Source organism: Eleginops maclovinus, chromosome 16, assembly GCF_036324505.1.
Source record: "Eleginops maclovinus isolate JMC-PN-2008 ecotype Puerto Natales chromosome 16, JC_Emac_rtc_rv5, whole genome shotgun sequence".
NCBI lineage: Eukaryota > Metazoa > Chordata > Actinopteri > Perciformes > Eleginopidae > Eleginops > Eleginops maclovinus.
The window spans coordinates 24207102-24224918 of NC_086364.1; the positions used below are offsets into that span (position 1 = coordinate 24207102).

General features: G+C 45.2%; 2 protein-coding genes across 3 annotated transcripts; one reads left to right on the forward strand and one right to left on the reverse strand.

Annotated features, from left to right (window-relative positions):
* Positions 1 to 7326: 7326 nt before the first annotated feature.
* LOC134878774 (cytochrome c oxidase assembly factor 3 homolog, mitochondrial) lies at positions 7327 to 9024 on the reverse strand. The gene is made up of 2 exons (XM_063904989.1): positions 8766 to 9024; positions 7327 to 7790 (listed from the first exon to the last, which is right to left on the reverse strand). The coding sequence occupies exons 1-2, from the start codon at positions 8932 to 8934 to the stop codon at positions 7684 to 7686; spliced, it is 276 nt and encodes a 91-aa protein (XP_063761059.1). The 5' UTR covers positions 8935 to 9024; the 3' UTR covers positions 7327 to 7683.
* A 394-nt stretch (positions 9025 to 9418) lies between these two features.
* Positions 9419 to 16621, forward strand: LOC134878386 (macrophage mannose receptor 1-like). Of its 2 annotated transcripts, none has more exons than XM_063904403.1 (5): positions 9419 to 11696; positions 12312 to 12383; positions 12473 to 12765; positions 15610 to 15905; positions 16071 to 16621. In XM_063904403.1, the coding sequence occupies exons 3-5, from the start codon at positions 12486 to 12488 to the stop codon at positions 16254 to 16256; spliced, it is 762 nt and encodes a 253-aa protein (XP_063760473.1). In that variant the 5' UTR covers positions 9419 to 11696; positions 12312 to 12383; positions 12473 to 12485; the 3' UTR covers positions 16257 to 16621. The 2 variants fall into 2 exon arrangements, with proteins under 2 accessions (XP_063760473.1, XP_063760472.1); XM_063904402.1 differs by lacking the exon at positions 12312 to 12383 and having other exon boundaries at positions 11277 to 11361; positions 11444 to 11696.
* Positions 16622 to 17817: the final 1196 nt, after the last annotated feature.

The following is a 17817-nucleotide window of genomic DNA, read 5'->3' on the forward strand; positions in this document are numbered from 1 at the left end:
TCAGTGACCCCACGGGGGGAGATCTTGCGTGGAGCCCCGATCGGGGGGAATTTTCGTGGTCTTTTTTCTTCCTTTTTTAAAAATTGTCCCCATTGATTTCTTCACACCAAACGCTTTCCTATTGCAATTTTGTTTTCCCGCCTGGGGCAGGGCAAATTTTTGTCTCGGGCTCCTTTGAAGCTCTTTTGGGCTTTGGATAGTGGAGTTTTTAGTTGCTGTTTTAGGGTTGGACAGGGGTCTTTTATCGAAACGAGTTTAAAAAGGGGCCATTAATACAGGGAACGAGGGAGGACAAGGAGCCTCTTAAAAAAGAATTACAGTCTGTGAGGGCCAAAAACCTTTCTTGTTTGTAGTGACCCCAAACTTTTTTTCCGAGGATTTATAATAATTCTTAAAATCCACAAGTGGTTGGGGTTGTTTCCCCCTTCGTCTCTCATTTAAGTTCCCAGATAAAAAAACCTCTCTCATCTTTTGAAATGGGGAGAACTTGCACATTGGGGCTACTAAATACTTTGGCCCCCCCTACTATAACTTACAATAATCGTACCCCTTCTTTTCACGAAACCCCCACCCTGATAGTTTCGGTCTCGAATGGGGGGTCACATTTGACGTCATTCATATTTTACTTTTTTTTCCCTTTCCAAACCCAAAATCACATTTACAGTTTGTTTTTCATCCTAAAAACCCCCGGGAGTTTTGGGAGGGTCCTGAGGGAAATTAAAGCTTTTCATTGAAGGGTTTTACAAGATACATTTTTATTAAATTGGTTTAATTTTTGGACCAATTGGAAACCCCAACATATCACCAGTAAGGTTACATCATCACTTTTTTTTGCATCACCGAAATCCTTTTTAGATGGGCCCATAAAAACCTTTTTAAAGTACAGAGGGGTGTCGAAGCAAAGAAAATTTTATGCGGCCAAATCTGACCGGGGGTCCCCCTGCCAGCTGGGGTTGGTTATACACTTAGTACTTCTACTTTATCTACAAGAGGACCTATTTACCAAAAAGAGAGTACTTCATTTTCTAAAAAAAGACTGGGTACCAAAACCAATAAAGGCTGGTCTTCTATTACTAAAATACAAGACCTGAGTACTTCTACTTTACTCAAGTACAAGACCTGAGTACTTCTACTTTACTCAAGTACAAGAACTGAGTACTTCTACTTTACTCAAGTACAAGACCTGAGTACTTCTACTTTACTCAAGTACAAGATCTGAGTACTTCTACTTTACTCAAGTACAAGACCTGAGTACTTCTACTTTACTCAAGTACAAGACCTGAGTACTTCTACTTTACTCAAGTACAAGATCTGAGTACTTCTACTTTACTCAAGTACAAGACCTGAGTACTTCTACTTTACTCAAGTACAAGATCTGAGTACTTCTACTTTACTCAAGTACAAGATCTGAGTACTTCTACTTTACTCAAGTACAAGATCTGAGTACTTCTACTTTTACTCAAGTACAAGATCTGAGTACTTCTACTTTACTCAAGTACAAGACCTGAGTACTTCTACTTTACTCAAGTACAAGATCTGAGTACTTCTACTTTACTCAAGTACAAGATCTGAGTACTTCTACTTTACTCAAGTACAAGACCTGAGTACTTCTACTTTACTCAAGTACAAGATCTGAGTACTTCTACTCAAGTACAAGATCTGAGTACTTCTACTCAAGTACAAGACCTGAGTACTTCTACTTTTACTCCCTCCATATATGGGCATGTGGGTGTGTACCTCCTTCTGCTTCTGTTGGTCTGATAGGAAAGCAGCTGAGAGAGGAACATATTGGGCAATGAGATCTCTCCCTAGATCCTGAACTGATACAGGTTTCTGGTGTAGGCGTACCCTTTCCATGTCTGAAACCAGTTGGTTTTGATAAGGCAGCCACACAATGGGGCACAGACAATAAGCACTGCCAGACATTCATGACTAATAACTTGTTACCTATCCTTACGTGGAATCACCTCAGCACAGTCAGGTCACATACAGTGGGGCCAAAAAGTATTTAGTCAGCCACCAACTGTGCAAGTTCTCCCATTTCAAAAGATGAGTCCTGTAATTTTCATCGTAGGTATACTTCAACTATGAGAGACAGAATGGGGGAAACAATCCAGGAAATCACATTGTAGGATTTTAAAGAATTTATTTCAAATGATTGAGGAAAATAAGTATTTGGTCAATAACAAAAGTTCATCTCAATACTTTGTTATATACCCTTTGTTGGCAATGACAGAGGTCAAAGGTTTTCTGTAAGTCTTCACAAGGTTTCCACACTGTTGCTGGTATTTTGGCCCATTCCTCCATGCAGATCTCCTCTAAAGCAGTGATGTTTTGGGGCTGTCGCTGGGCAACACGGACTTTCAACTCCCTCCAAATATTTTCTATGGGGTTGAGATCTGGAGACTGGCTAGGCCACTCCAGACCTTGAAATGCTTCTTACGAAGCCACTCCTTCGTTGCCCTGGCGGTGTGTTTGGGATCATTGTCATGCTGAAAGACCCAGCCACGCTTCATCTTCAGTGCCCTTGCTGATGGAAGGAGGTTTTCACTCAAAATCTCACGATACATGGCCCCATTCATTCTTTCCTTTACACGGATCAGTCGTCCTGGTCCCTTTGCAGAAGAACAGCCCCAAAGCCTGATGTTTCCACCCCCATGCTTCACAGTAGGTATGGTGTTCTTTGGAGGCAACTCTGCATTCTTTCTCCTCCAAACACGACGAGTTGAGTTTTTACCAAAAAGTTCTATTTTGGTTTCATCTGACCATATGACATTCTCCCAATCCTCTTCTGGATCATCCAAATGCCCTCTAGCAAACTTCAGACGGGCCTGGACATGTACTGGCTTAAGCAGGGGGACACGTCTGGAACTGCAGGATTTAAGTCCCTGGCGGCGTAGTGTGTTACTGATGGTAGCCTCTGTTACTTTGGTCCCAGCTCTCTGCAGGTCATTCACTAGGGCCCCCCGTGTGGTTCTGGGATTTGTGCTCACCGTTCTTGTGATCATTTTGACCCCACGGGGTGAGATCTTGCGTGGAGCCCCAGATCGAGGGAGATTAGCAGTGGTCTTGTATGTCTTCCATTTTCTAATAATTGCTCCCACAGTTGATTTCTTCACACCAAGCTGCTTACCTATTGCACATTCAGTTTTCCCAGCCTGGTGCAGGTCTTCAATTTTGTCTCTGGTCTCCTTTGACAGCTCTTTGGTCTTGGCCATAGTGGAGTTTGGAGTATGACTGTTTGAGGTTGTGGACAGGTGTCTTTTATACTGATAACCAGTTCAAAAAGGTGCCATTAATCTCTTTAGTGTCCCCTGGTCTCCAGCTGTGTGCGTCTCTCTTTAGTGTCCCCTGGTCTCCAGCTGTGTGCGTCTCTCTTTAGTGTCCCCTGGTCTCCGGCTGTGTGCGTCTCTCTTTAATGTCCCCTGGTCTCCGGCTGTGTGCATCTCTCTGTGGTGTCCCCTGGTCTCCGGCTGTGTGCGTCTCTCTTTAGTGTCCCCTGGTCTCCAGCTGTGTGCGTCTCTCTTTAGTGTGCCCTGGTCTCCAGCTGTGTGCTTCTCTCTTTAATGTCCCCTGGTCTCCCACTGTGTGCGTCTCTCTGTGGTGTCCCCTGGTCTCCAGCTGTGTGCGTCTCTCTGTGGTGTCCCCTGGTCTCCGGCTGTGTGCGTCTCTCTTTAGTGTCCCCTGGTCTCCAGCTGTGTGCGTCTCTCTTTAGGGTCCCCTGGTCTCCGGCTGTGTGCGTCTCTCTTTAGTGTCCCCTGGTCTCCCAGCTGTGTGCGTCTCTCTTTAGTGTCCCCTGGTCTCCAGCTGTGTGCGTCTCTCTTTAGTGTCCCCTGGTCTCCGGCTGTGTGCGTCTCTCTTTAGTGTCCCCTGGTCTCCAGCTGTGTGCGTCTCTCTTTAGGGTCCCCTGGTCTCCAGCTGTGTGCGTCTCTCTTTAGTGTCCCCTGGTCTGCATATTTATTATTAATTGTGCAATAGCCCTTAAATGCAGAGGCTGACTATAATATCATTATTATTTTTTCATTCTTTTTATTTTTACTTTATTTTTGAGTTCTAATTATTTGTATTTGTTTTGCTTCTCTTTGTATTTCTCTGCTGAATGCAAACATCTCCCAGTTTGGGATAAATAAAGTACTGCTGATTCTGATTCAGATGTATTCTTCATTTTGTTTCGGTGTGGTTTTCCTTACCTTAACATTTCAATTTGAAAGGCAAAGTAAACACAAAGAAGAACATATAATACAGCTTTCCTGAAAGCAGCAGAGAGATTCAACTTTATTTCTATTACGACAAAGAGTCAGCAAACACCAGCCTTTGTAAAAGCAAGGCTTTGAGAGAGTGTCCCAGCCCAATCTGAAGAATCCACTTCAGGTTTAGGTACATCGTGAACAATCTGGAGAGTATGTTCTATTACACAAAATTAGTAACCAAATCATGGAAATGGCCAAAACACCTAACTGATGGAATTCATCATGAAGCCAAACCTCGTTTTGGTTCCAGCTGACACTGGAGCAGTCAGACAGGTCTGCAGACGACAACGGGTTGAGACGGGTGTCTCTGTTGTGGTTCACCTGAGATGTCTTCAGGTGTCTGGTCCCAGCTGTGTGCGTCTCTCTTTAGTGTCCCCTGGTCTCCAGCTGTGTGTGTCTGTCTTTAGTGTCCCCTGGTCTCCGGCTGTGTGCGTCTCTCTGTGGTGTCCCCTGGTCTCCGCTGTGTGCGTCTCTCTGTGGTGTCCCCTGGTCTCCGGCTGTGTGCGTCTCTCTTAGTGTCCCCTGGTCTCCGGCTGTGTGCGTCTCTCTTTAGTGTCCCCTGGTCTCCAGCTGTGTGCGTCTCTCTTTAGTGTCCCTGGTCTCCTGCTGTGTGCGTCTCTCTGTGGTGTCCCCTGGTCTCCGCTGTGTGCGTCTCTCTTTAGTGTCCCCTGGTCTCCAGCTGTGTGCGTCTCTCTTTAGTGTCCCCTGGTCTCCAGCTGTGTGCGTCTCTCTTTGTGTCCCCTGGTCTCCAGCTGTGTGCGTCTCTCTTTAGTGTCCCCTGGTCTCCGGCTGTGTGCGTCTCTCTTTAGTGTCCCCTGGTCTCCGGCTGTGTGCGTCTCTCTTTAGTGTCCCCTGGTCTCCGGCTGTGTGCGTCTCTCTTTAGTGTCCCCTGGTCTCCAGCTGTGTGCGTCTCTCTTTAGTGTCCCTGGTCTCCGGCTGTGTGCGTCTCTCTTTAGTGTCCCCTGGTCTCCAGCTGTGTGCGTCTCTCTTTAGTGTCCCCTGGTCTCCAGCTGTGTGCGTCTCTCTTTAGTGTCCCCTGGTCTCCGGCTGTGTGCGTCTCTCTTTAGTGTCCCCTGGTCTCCGGCTGTGTGCGTCTCTCTTTAGTGTCCCCTGGTCTCCGCTGTGTGCGTCTCTCTTTAGTGTCCCCTGGTCTCCAGCTGGGTGCGTCTCTCTTTAGTGTCCCCAGGTCTCCAGCAGTGTGCGTCTCTCTTTAGGGTCCTCTGATCTCCAGCTGTGTGTGTCTCTCTTTAGTGTCACCTGGTCTCCAGCTGTGTGCGTCTCTCTTTAGTGTCCCCAGGTCTCCAGCTGTGTGCGTCTGTCTTTAGTGTCCCCTGGTCTCCGCTGTGGTTGTCTCTCTTTAGTGTCCCCTGGTCTCCAGCTGTGTGTGTCTCTCTTTAGTGTCCCCTGGTCTCCAGCTGTGTGCGTCTCTCTGTAGTGTCCCCTGGTCTCCAGCTGGGTGCGTCTTTCTTGAGTGTCCCCTGGTCTCCAGCTGTGTGCGTCTCTCTTTAGTGTCCCCTGGTCTCCAGCTGTGTGTGTCTCTCTTTAGTGTCCCCTGGTCTCCAGCTGTGTGCGTCTCTCTGTAGTGTCCCCTGGTCTCCAGCTGTGTGCGTCTCTCTTTAGTGTCCCCTGGTCTCCAGCTGTGTGCGTCTCTCTTTAGTGTCCCCTGGTCTCCAGCTGTGTGCGTCTCTCTTTAGTGTCGCCTGGTCTCCAGCTGTGTGCGTCTCTCGTTAGTGTCCCCTGGTTTCCATCTGTGTGTGTCTCTCTTTAGTGTCCCCTGGTCTCCAGCTGTGTGTGTCTCTCTTTAGTGTCCCCTGGTCTCCAGCTGTGTGCGTCTCTCTGTAGTGTCCCCTGGTCTCCAGCTGGGTGCGTCTCTCTTTAGTGTCCCCTGGTCTCCAGCTGTGTGTGTCTCTCTTTAGTGTCCCCTGGTCTCCAGCTGTGTGCGTCTCTCTTTCGTGTCCCCTGGTCTCCAGCTGTGTGCGTCTCTCTTTAGTGTCCAGCGGGTCCCGACAGCATCAGCTCGAGGCTCCTGAAATCTTGCGTGGACCAGCTGTGGGGGATTGTTTCCAGCCCCTGCTCCTGGGAGACCAGCTGCAGCTCTCGGGGGGGATCACCACCTCAACTCCTGGATCCTGGACTACCTCATCGACCGTCTACAGTACGTGAGGACCAGGGAGTCTCAATCAGACACCATCATCTGCAGTACGGGGGCCCCCCAGGGTGCCGGGGAGACCCCCACACATACAACATCTCTGACTATCACACCCCGTTGTGTTAATAACGGTGCATTACATATCTGGCTGCTATACCTTTGTGGTTGTGTATTTTGTAAACTGTGTGATTCTTGTGTATATATTTTAGTATCTGGTGAAACACTAAGCTGTGACCTCTCTCTGCTGTAACAATGAAAATGTCCCCTCTGTGGGACAATCAACGGTATCCTGCATCTGATTGCTCATATTGCATCATATTGGATAGTCCCCTATCGTATCAGATCGCACGCGATGTGTGGTGACGTACCACGACTTCACATTTTCCTTTCTTCAGAAATCTGAAATTATTTTTGAGTTTTGACCTTTCTTTAGTTTTGTGCTTGCTTTCAGGACACACACACACACACACACACACACACACACACACACACACACACACACACACACACACACACACACACACACACACACACACACACACACACACACACACACACACACACACACACACACACACACACACACACACACACACACACACACACACACTCACTCTCTCTCTTGGCTAACTCTAGGAAATGCTCAAAGTATTTTGTAGATTCTCTCCAGAACTCAGAGCCGTAAACAAAAACTCTTCTTTGAATAACAGCGACTAAAGGTGCAAGGAGTGTTTTTCGTGCAAAAAGTGGGAGAAAATGCTCCCAATTCTGCAGACTTTTTGCTTTGTTAAGGTTTTATATTACATAAAGTGAACGTTTTTGGGTTTGGTTCGGACAAAACAAGCCTTTCAAAGACAATGCCTTCTACTCACTATAACTACAGTCTGGCATTTCATAGACCAGAGACAAACCCAGGAAACAATCGGATGATTTAAAGCCACTGGTTTATTAATGGGCGCCCAATATGGTATTTATTTTAGGACAATTAAAGCATTTAGGCTTGGTACTTGGTACTGCAATATTGGAGTACTACGATCCACGGGCGGGAGAGGAAACGATGTGTGTAAAGGACGCTGAGCGCACATTTTCTATTTGATTCAAACCTCAGCATGTGACCATAAGACAAGGGTCAGTCTGTATTTAAATCATAATGAGGATAGTGTTCAACAATGGTCCGTCTCTCTGACATACATCAAAGTCATGCAGCCCTAACTAGGTCTATGGACAGGACGCCCCCAGGTCAGGCGTAGGTCCTGGGGCCCGGACAGCTGACAGTGGGTGTAATCAGGAGTTGGCTCCGGTCCGGGGCCCTCGCATGATGTGGATCCTGGCTTCTTCATCCAGCTCCTCCAGGACTCGCTCCTGTTTGACGGACAGGATGGTGTAGCTGACTGAAGGAGGGCAGGTCAAAGAAAGCAACAGCAGCTGCATTCATCAGAACCAGAACCTTTCATTAGCCCGGGGAAAGGGTTGAATAAATAAATAATTATGGTGCAATACGACTTGTTTAACAGCGTAATATCAATCATAGAATCATTATAGGTTACAAAACCAAAGCCTCACTGATCATCGTCCAGCTGGAAATAAAGGCTGGTATATACATCAGGATGGCCCTGGTGAATCATTTCACATATGTTTACTACCTGAGCTATGATCCTTATGTTTATTTTGAAACGGAAAGCTAAAAAGGTTTCCTGACAAAAGTAACGCTGTTTCTATCGTCTTTACGATGGATTGAGTAAAGCATTTGGTAGCATTTTCAGCAAACAACTAATCCCATTAAAACACTCAAATCTGTGACTGACAACTGACAGGACTTATGCTGTGTGTATCCAGAGCCTGACCATACACAGGAAGTGAGGATTAAGTGGGGCACGTTTCTTTATGTAAAGGGGAAATTAAAGGTCATTTAAGATGTTGAAGTAAGAAATAAAGAATTGTAATCTTATTTATACTTTAAAATCAAACCAAGGGAAACTGAGGACTGAAGGCAGTTCAACACAACGCCTGTTCCTCCAGCTACACTGCAGCGGCAACACGCAGTACTACACGGGCTCTGGCGCCCTCCGGTGGCCATCAGTGAGAATGCAAAAACACATGACAACTTAATGTTTAAATTAGATAAGTTCAATTAATGGAAGTTGATTATAGATTGAATTGAGCTACACAGCGAAGTGTATGCACCTGCTGTCTGATGAGAATCCGAGGAACCTGAGGAACCACTGAACATAATTACTTTAAATGTTAAAACCACAGAAACGGAAATATTTGCAGAGACTCTCAACACCCTGAAACACTCGGGTTTACTTCACAGTTGTACATCAGAGCAGTACTTGTGTCAGTGACTTTGCCCCACTGAAGGATACACATGCCGACCACAAACGCGCCTATCAGCAGCCCGGTCCCCACGTTCCTCCTGCGCAGGCGCGCTGCGTTCCTCTTCCAGTAGTCGAGGTCCTGTTTGCGGCGGAGCAGCTGCTTCTCTGCCGAGGACAGAGCACCTTTAGCGGACTCTTCAGCTCCTTTCTCCGCCATGACCAGTTGGATAATCAGCTGCTGGGAGTCGCATTCACCGGAAGGGAGACGGTCTTCTTCATGCCCTGTCCGGCAGACTGGACCCGGTTTAGCGCGTTGCTGCCTCGAGTGGTAGAGGAACCACAGTGCTATTATACGCCCCCCCCCCCCCCCCCCCCCCCCCCCCACACACACACACACACACACACACACACACACACACACACACACACACACCCACACACACACCCCCCCACACACACACACACACACACACACACACACACACACACACACACACACACACACACACACACAAACTTTATTAATTTTAGCAATAAGTGAATTCTGAGACAACTGTCCAAATTCAGAGGGAAAAAATAATAAATTACATTAAATAGGAAAATGAAAATACAGTTTCATATTTCAGATTAAATATTTATTGAATACACAGTTCATTTTGATTGTCTTTTTCACCCAGGTGGGGGGGGGGGGGGGGGTCTGGAGCTGTGGTGCAAGAAGAACAACCTCTTCCTAAACATCGACAAGACTAAGGAGATGATTGTGGACTTCCGCAGGACTGGCAGCTACATGATATGTAGGGAGGGGAAGTATTTGTGTGTTGCTCTGCTTTCTTCCAGTCAACAGTTTACTCAAAGGCTTCTCCTCGATCCCCGAGGCGTGGACGGAGCATCATTTGTATTTCACTTTGAATAAAATAATGAACACATGTAAATATGCTGTCCTGCTGTAACATTGGAGCGTCTTCAGAATATGTTTTGCAAGAGATCACAGAGTTTCAGAGGTGGGACTGAGTCATTGTTTTGCAAGTCACAAGTAAGTCTTTGCATTCTAGTCCCGGGTCAAGTCTCATGTCAGGATGGGCAAGTTCAAGTCAAGTCCTAAACTTTGAAAACCGAGTCTTAAACAAGTCATTATGTGCTGTTCACCTAATGTAATGACATCCAACAACAGCAGGATAATATATTGAAGCTACTCAAATCATGAATGCTTTTACAAAGTTTATGAAAATGCTCTTTATCAGTCATATTAATAATGTCTCTCCGCTGCTGAAGTTACGTCTTCTATTTAAGAGGGAACAGTACGGTTAGGCTACTGTGACGGTTTCATTCAGAGGGAATTTATTAATCAGATCCCTATTTCCACAGCCGTTGTACCTTATCAGTCCTAAGGGCATTCGAAGAAGAAGAATGGGAGGATGAAACCCTCTTTAGTGTCACACACATGCACACTGCAGAGCACACACACTGAAATTGGTCCTCTGCATTTAATCCATCCGCGCCCGGGGAGCAATGGGGGGGGATTGGAGGTGTCCGGGGCCTTGCTCAAGGGCACCACAGCAGGGCCTAGGAGGTGAACTGGGACCTCTCCAAGTAGCAGTCCACCTTCCATATTTTTTCAAGTCTGTTCGGGGACTTGAACCGGCAACCCTACGATTCCCAGTCCAAGCCCCTACTGACTGAGCCACTGCTGGACATCTCTATGTTATATTGTGTGGTTCGAAGCTGTAATAATGTTGTTGTTGCTCATTTTACCATACGGTTGCACCTATGAGCAGAAGAAGTAGAAGAAGAACGTGTCTTCTTCGGTGGTGGTAAATAGGTACGGAGTTTGTGGTAAGTTGAATGAAGCAGCAGAGCAGTGAAGAGAGTCAGTGTATGTTCAGAGTTTACTCGATGTGGAACAACAGAATAAAGTGCTGACGAGAGAAGGACCGGTGTCCGCCTGAGCTCTGGCTGCAACACCACTGCCATCCATCAGAGAAAATATAGAGGGAACTAAACGCCTTTCTGCTCATTCTTTGATAGATTCCTAGACACAGTTATGACTGCTATACCGTTTCCAGCTCAAAGAATCAAATCACAACAACTGGATCTCGTACACGGGATATTCATTACTTGGATTCTCTGGAGAACGGCCACGTAACGTTATCCTAGCGCTTTGGCCCCCTTCTAGATTTCTTGGAAAGAATTGGGACTTGCATGTGGTACAGTATGAACAGATTGTCAGAGTGGGGTTGATGTGTAAAGCAACAATCGATGGGGACTGTAATGGACAGATACTACTTCATTCATTGGTTTATAGAATTAAAAGGCGTGCCTATTTCTGAATATTAAAACGACGGCATGCTAACCCGCCTCCGTCACTGAGAGATTGAACATCATCGTTATATGTATTCCTGCTCCACACTGACACCATACTTTTGTCAAACTAAAGGGAAGCTGGTGAATTTGTTTATCAAATGAAGTGTTTTGTGTAGTGCTGAAGTTTGGCGGCATTTAAATGTACACACACACACTCACACACACACACACACACACTCACACACACACACACACACACACACATTCAAAGGATAACTTCCTGTAATATATCTTTCCATCTTTTTGAGTAGTACAGGAATACGTGGATCCACACGGACGCATCGTGAGTAATCAGTAGTCTAATCAGAATCATAAATACCTTTTCTACCTCAAATGCAGCTCAGACCGTCATTTCCCTCTGATAGAAACCTTCCTGAGGGAGCGAGAGTATTCAATAAACAACCTAGGATGCTAAGCTCAGCTTTGCATGGACTGTCTTGGACAGGAAGATGGATGCGGTGACCTGGTTTGGGTCATGGATGTCACGGTCGCTCTGCATGTCAGACTCAGTCCATCCGAGCTGTGATTGGTGCAGACAGTCTGAGTAACGAGTAGATTAAATATCCCAACCTGAAAACCCAGAGATTCAACGCTGGCTTCCTACTGTCATCATCCAAGGTGAGTGCTGCAGTGTATTCTCTATTTGTTTTCCCTGTGCTTTCAACTGCTTCCAGACCGCAGGGGGTTCACATGCAATACTGCAGTTCTCCTTTCCAAGTGAAGTCAGCCATTCAGAAAAGAGATGGAGAGCAGAGGTGGTAGAGAGCCGGACTCCAAGCTCAGTCTTTAACAAACCTTTTTATTGTAATACAATCTCCACGGTAAACGCCTGAAACACTTTAGATCGTTTCTAACCAATATGTCAAAATAAAGACAGGCTGACGTTCGGATTTCAGCAGCGCCAAACGCTTTCATTGAAATGAAGTATTGGAACAGAAATGCTCATTTAGCAATTTGAGATTTAGTTTGGTCAAAAAAAGGTTGTACCAATAACAGTGTCATTCGGTTAATCCAACAGAACATAGTTTCATAGAACCAGAGCTGACATCCATACCGTTTGCATGATTGACAATTTAATGCACTTCATTCAGAAAATGATGAGCCCCCTTCTGATGAGCCCAAAATAAATAGGACTTTTTTGTACTTTTCAAACAGAAATCAAACATTACATTACAGAGAAAGTACTGCTGGACATCTCAGATTTACGATGAACCTTTTTGAATACACACACAGTACAGGTACAGGTACAGGTGCACACATGCACATGCATTGAGCTATCGCCGCCCAACCGCAACGCTGATGAAGGTGGGAAGGTCACCAGTTACGTTTGCAGAAGGAATGTTTTCAAATCAGTTCAAACTACAAACTAAATACTCATGCTGATGTGACTGCAGGCCCGTGGAAAACATGAAGGGAAAAACCTCCGTCCTGCTGCTGCTGTGTGCTGCCGTGTGTGGCTCGAGTCTGATGAGTACATTTGTATATCATGATAAAAAGAAGACATGGAGAGAAGCACAGAGCATCTGCAGAGAGAAGCACACTGATCTGGCCACCATCAGAACCACAGAACAGTTAGAGGACACATCACATGAGGACTCATGGATCGGTTTGTACCAAGAGAACTCGGGCTCTGAGTGGAAATGGTCGGGAACAGGCGAGACCGCTAACTTCACCAACTGGGCCAACAGTAAGTACAGCACGTACCTGAAGGACATCTGGCTTTAAAGAGTCCTCTCCTGCTGATGTTCAGGTGTATATCAGTATGTAGTGTCTCTACTTTAAAGAGTCCTCTCCTGCTGATGTTCAGGTGTATATCAGTATGTAGAGTCTCTACTTTAAAGAGTCCTCTCCTGCTGATGTTCAGGTGTATATCAGTATGTAGAGTCTCTACTTTAAAGAGTCCTCTCCTGCTGATGTTCAGGTGTATATCAGTATGTAGCGTCTCTACTTTAAAGAGTCCTCTCCTGCTGATGTTCAGGTGTATATCAGTATGTAGAGTCTCTACTTTAAAGAGTCCTCTCCTGCTGATGTTCAGGTGTATATCAGTATGTAGTGTCTCTACTTTAAAGAGTCCTCTCCTGCTGATGTTCAGGTGTATATCAGTCTGTAGAGTCTCTACTTTAAAGAGTCCTCTCCTGCTGATGTTCAGGTGTATATCAGTATGTAGAGTCTCTACTTTAAAGAGTCCTCTCCTGCTGATGTTCAGGTGTATATCAGTATGTAGAGTCTCTACTTTAAAGAGTCCTCTCCTGCTGATGTTCAGGTGTATATCAGTATGTAGAGTCTCTACTTTAAAGAGTCCTCTCCTGCTGATGTTCAGGTGTATATCAGTATGTAGTGTCTCTACTTTAAAGAGTCCTCTCCTGCTGATGTTCAGGTGTATATCAGTATGTAGAGTCTCTACTTTAAAGAGTCCTCTCCTGCTCATCTTCAGGTGTCTCTACTTTAAAGAGTCCTCTCGTGCTGATGTTCAGGTGTATATCAGTATGTAGTGTCTCTACTTTAAAGAGTCCTCTCCTGCTGATGTTCAGGTGTATATCAGTATGTAGAGTCTCTACTTTAAAGAGTCCTCTCCTGCTGATGTTCAGGTGTATATCAGTATGTAGTGTCTCTACTTTAAAGAGTCCTCTCCTGCTGATGTTCAGCTGTATATCAGTATGTAGTGTCTCTACTTTAAAGAGTCCTCTCCTGCTGATGTTCAGGTGTATATCAGTATGTAGTGTCTCTACTTTAAAGAGTCCTCTCCTGCTGATGTTCAGGTGTATATCAGTATGTAGTGTCTCTACTTTAAAGAGTCCACTCCTGCTGATGTTCAGGTGTATATCAGTATGTAGTGTCTCTACTTTAAAGAGTCCTCTCCTGCTGATGTTCAGGTGTATATCAGTATGTAGAGTCTCTACTTTAAAGAGTCCTCTCCTGCTGATGTTCAGGTGTATATCAGTATGTAGAGTCTCTACTTTAAAGAGTCCTCTCCTGCTGATGTTCAGGTGTATATCAGTATGTAGTGTCTCTACTTTAAAGAGTCCTCTCCTGCTGATGTTCAGGTGTATATCAGTATGTAGTGTCTCTACTTTAAAGAGTCCTCTCCTGCTGATGTTCAGGTGTATATCAGTATGTAGAGTCTCTACTTTAAAGAGTCCTCTCCTGCTGATGTTCAGGTGTATATCAGTATGTAGAGTCTCTACTTTAAAGAGTCCTCTCCTGCTGATGTTCAGGTGTATATCAGTATGTAGAGTCTCTACTTTAAAGAGTCCTCTCCTGCTGATGTTCAGGTGTATATCAGTATGTAGAGTCTCTACTTTAAAGAGTCCTCTCCTGCTGATGTTCAGGTGTATATCAGTATGTAGAGTCTCTACTTTAAAGAGTCCTCTCCTGCTGATGTTCAGGTGTATATCAGTATGTAGCGTCTCTACTTTAAAGAGTCCTCTCCTGCTGATGTTCAGGTGTATATCAGTATGTAGTGTCTCTACTTTAAAGAGTCCTCTCCTGCTGATGTTCAGCTGTATATCAGTATGTAGTGTCTCTACTTTAAAGAGTCCTCTCCTGCTGATGTTCAGGTGTATATCAGTATGTAGAGTCTCTACTTTAAAGAGTCCTCTCCTGCTGATGTTCAGGTGTATATCAGTATGTAGTGTCTCTACTTTAAAGAGTCCTCTCCTGCTGATGTTCAGCTGTATATCAGTATGTAGTGTCTCTACTTTAAAGAGTCCTCTCCTGCTGATGTTCAGGTGTATATCAGTATGTAGAGTCTCTACTTTAAAGAGTCCTCTCCTGCTGATGTTCAGGTGTATATCAGTATGTAGAGTCTCTACTTTAAAGAGTCCTCTCCTGCTGATGTTCAGGTGTATATCAGTATGTAGTGTCTCTACTTTAAAGAGTCCTCTCCTGCTGATGTTCAGGTGTATATCAGTATGTAGTGTCTCTACTTTAAAGAGTCCTCTCCTGCTGATGTTCAGCTGTATATCAGTATGTAGTGTCTCTACTTTAAAGAGTCCTCTCCTGCTGATGTTCAGGTGTATATCAGTATGTAGTGTCTCTACTTTAAAGAGTCCTCTCCTGCTGATGTTCAGCTGTATATCAGTATGTAGTGTCTCTACTTTAAAGAGTCCTCTCCTGCTGATGTTCAGGTGTATATCAGTATGTAGAGTCTACTTTAAAGAGTCCTCTCCTGCTGATGTTCAGGTGTATATCAGTATGTAGTGTCTCTACTTTAAAGAGTCCTCTCCTGCTGATGTTCAGCTGTATATCAGTATGTAGTGTCTCTACTTTAAAGAGTCCTCTCCTGCTGATGTTCAGGTGTATATCAGTATGTAGTGTCTCTACTTTAAAGAGTCCTCTCCTGCTGATGTTCAGCTGTATATCAGTATGTAGTGTCTCTACTTTAAAGAGTCCTCTCCTGCTGATGTTCAGGTGTATATCAGTATGTAGAGTCTCTACTTTAAAGAGTCCTCTCCTGCTGATGTTCAGGTGTATATCAGTATGTAGTGTCTCTACTTTAAAGAGTCCTCTCCTGCTGATGTTCTTCTTGCAGCTGAACCAAATAAGGACGATGAGCTCTGTGTTGCTGTGAGAAAGGATACTCAAAAATGGGCTGACTTTCCCTGTCACACAAAACTGGATTTCTTCTGCGACAATGAGGTGCTGGTTCTGGTGAAGAGCCACCAGACGTGGGATCAGGCATTAAGGCACTGCAGGCTTCTCGAGGCTCATGACCCAAACATCCCAGTGAACCTTCGCTGGAACTACCGCTACGACCTAGCCACCGTGCACACTGCTGAAGACCACGCCTTCGCACGACTGAGGGCTCAAGAGGCTACCACTGACGAGGTGACGTGGTTTTCTGCAGTGCATACGAGAGCATGTGTAGCACTGTTCATACAGCGGGGATCCCAGCAGCTGTACTTCAGTGTTGGAGTTTTTCCGATGTGCTTGTTTCATAAAGGTGTGTATTCATAAATAGATCATGTATATATCTCTGCTCAATGTTGGCAGGTGTGGACGGGCCTGCGTTTCCTGGCGGGTCAGTGGTTCTGGATGGGTAACGAAGCAGCAGATGTGGAAATGAAATGTGGCTGGACTCAGAGTTCCTGTGGCGTCCTGGCGAAGAACAGCACCCAGTGCTACGAGACGGCGGACTGCAACAAGAAGCTAAACTTCCTCTGTCGCAGGAAACCTTGAAACCGGGAAATCTGGTTCTTTGAAAAGGCTCTTCTTCCTCCTCCCGGGTTCAGGTTTTATTCATGTGATCAGTGTAGGCTAGCTCAACTAAGGGTGGATTGTACCTTAAATATTAAGAAAGTGGCCACAGGATTATATATTCCACAATGTCCTTTGCTTGTGTTATTTGTGTGTTTCCTGCATACCAACATTGAGCTGTCACCCCAGTGCCTTGATAGTTCATACATGCATATATGATGTTTAGAAGCAAAGCCAGAAATGTGTGGTTAGTTTCTTTTCCATCGTTTTCTTTCCCAATATATTATTTATTCATGGGAATAAAAGATTTAAATTACTTTCACTATTTAATAAATGTACAACTTCTATTGTCTGCAGCTTTCTGTAGTGATTAGTGTCCTCGATCAACATCCCTGCTATCCACCTAAACTCCTCTTGAGTTTGACTGGTTTACTCTTTACTCCATGGAGCATTTAATCGTGTTCATTTAAAATGATCCTCCAGGAGCATCTTCGACGTTTCCTCAAGTGTTCATCCGGAAGTTGAGCTGCACCATTTGGTCCTTTTCACACATGGCCACCAGGGGGCGCTATGGTGCTTCAGGAAATCATCTCTCAGGGGGATGAGACACTTTCCTGCTTTCAGCTTCATGGAGATCAAACCGCCTGCAGATTAGAGCCACCAACACCACACGGTATTTACAATGAGGCAATGCAATATGAGTATTCACGATGATGTGCAGGGGCCGGCCTAGAAGCTTGTGTCCAACATGGGCCCACGTTTTAAAACAGGGGGAAGTCATGTGACCGTGCTGTAGTTCCTTTATAGCCCATCGTTAGCATCTCCTGAGTAAGTCTGTGCAAGTCCAGTTCTGCAGAGACAGTACGTTGTCAAATACAAATAATGTATGGTGCTGCAGTACATCAATTAAATCTATATTTAAAACAATATAATACGGAAAGATTGCAGATCATAACATAAAAAGTTAAATCTACAGGACCCTAAAACAAAGAAAGATACAATTAACACCCTGTGTGTGTGTGTGTGTGTGTGTGTGTGTGTGTGTGTGTGTGTGTGTGTGTGTGTGTGTGTGTGTGTGTGTGTGTGTGTGTGTGTGTGTGTGTGACTTTCCTTTCTTTGGTTTGGATGCAGAATAAAGCTAGAAAGACAAAGTTAAGAGTTAAAGTCAGCCATGCATGGAAAACCACCGAACTGAAAGTAGCCTTCCCAGTGTGTGTGATTACTGAAACAGAATTACACTAGGCTGGTCTGAGGTCAGAAACACATCCAGCGAAAACATCTTCGAGCTGCAGCCGAGCAACCTGATTGGTCGGAGTCTGGCCATAATGCACGACTAGTCTGCCAACTCTGCTGCTCTCTGCCTGCTGACTGCATGAGTGAAATCAGTACACGTGTATCACAGTGAGTACATGCAACACTCCACCAGAGGGCGCTCTGATTTGAAGCTGCTATAAGATGCAGCTTTTCCAAATCGGATCCAAACTGGAAGAAGACATGAGAGGTAATAGAGGATTTAAAGGTATTCTACTCTTTATCAACAGGA

Coding starts and splice junctions, on each gene's coding strand:
- LOC134878386 (XM_063904403.1), top strand. CDS start 12,486: ATGAAGGGAAAAACCTCCGTCCTGCTGCTGCTGTGTGCTGCCGTGTGT. Junction 12,766..15,609: donor CTTCACCAACTGGGCCAACA/GTAAGTACAGCA, acceptor TTCTTCTTGCAG/CTGAACCAAATAAGGACGAT. Junction 15,906..16,070: donor AAGAGGCTACCACTGACGAG/GTGACGTGGTTT, acceptor CAATGTTGGCAG/GTGTGGACGGGCCTGCGTTT.
- LOC134878774 (XM_063904989.1), bottom strand. CDS start 8,934: ATGGCGGAGAAAGGAGCTGAAGAGTCCGCTAAAGGTGCTCTGTCCTCG. Junction 7,791..8,765: donor CGCGTTTGTGGTCGGCATGT/GTATCCTTCAGT, acceptor GCCCTCCTTCAG/TCAGCTACACCATCCTGTCC.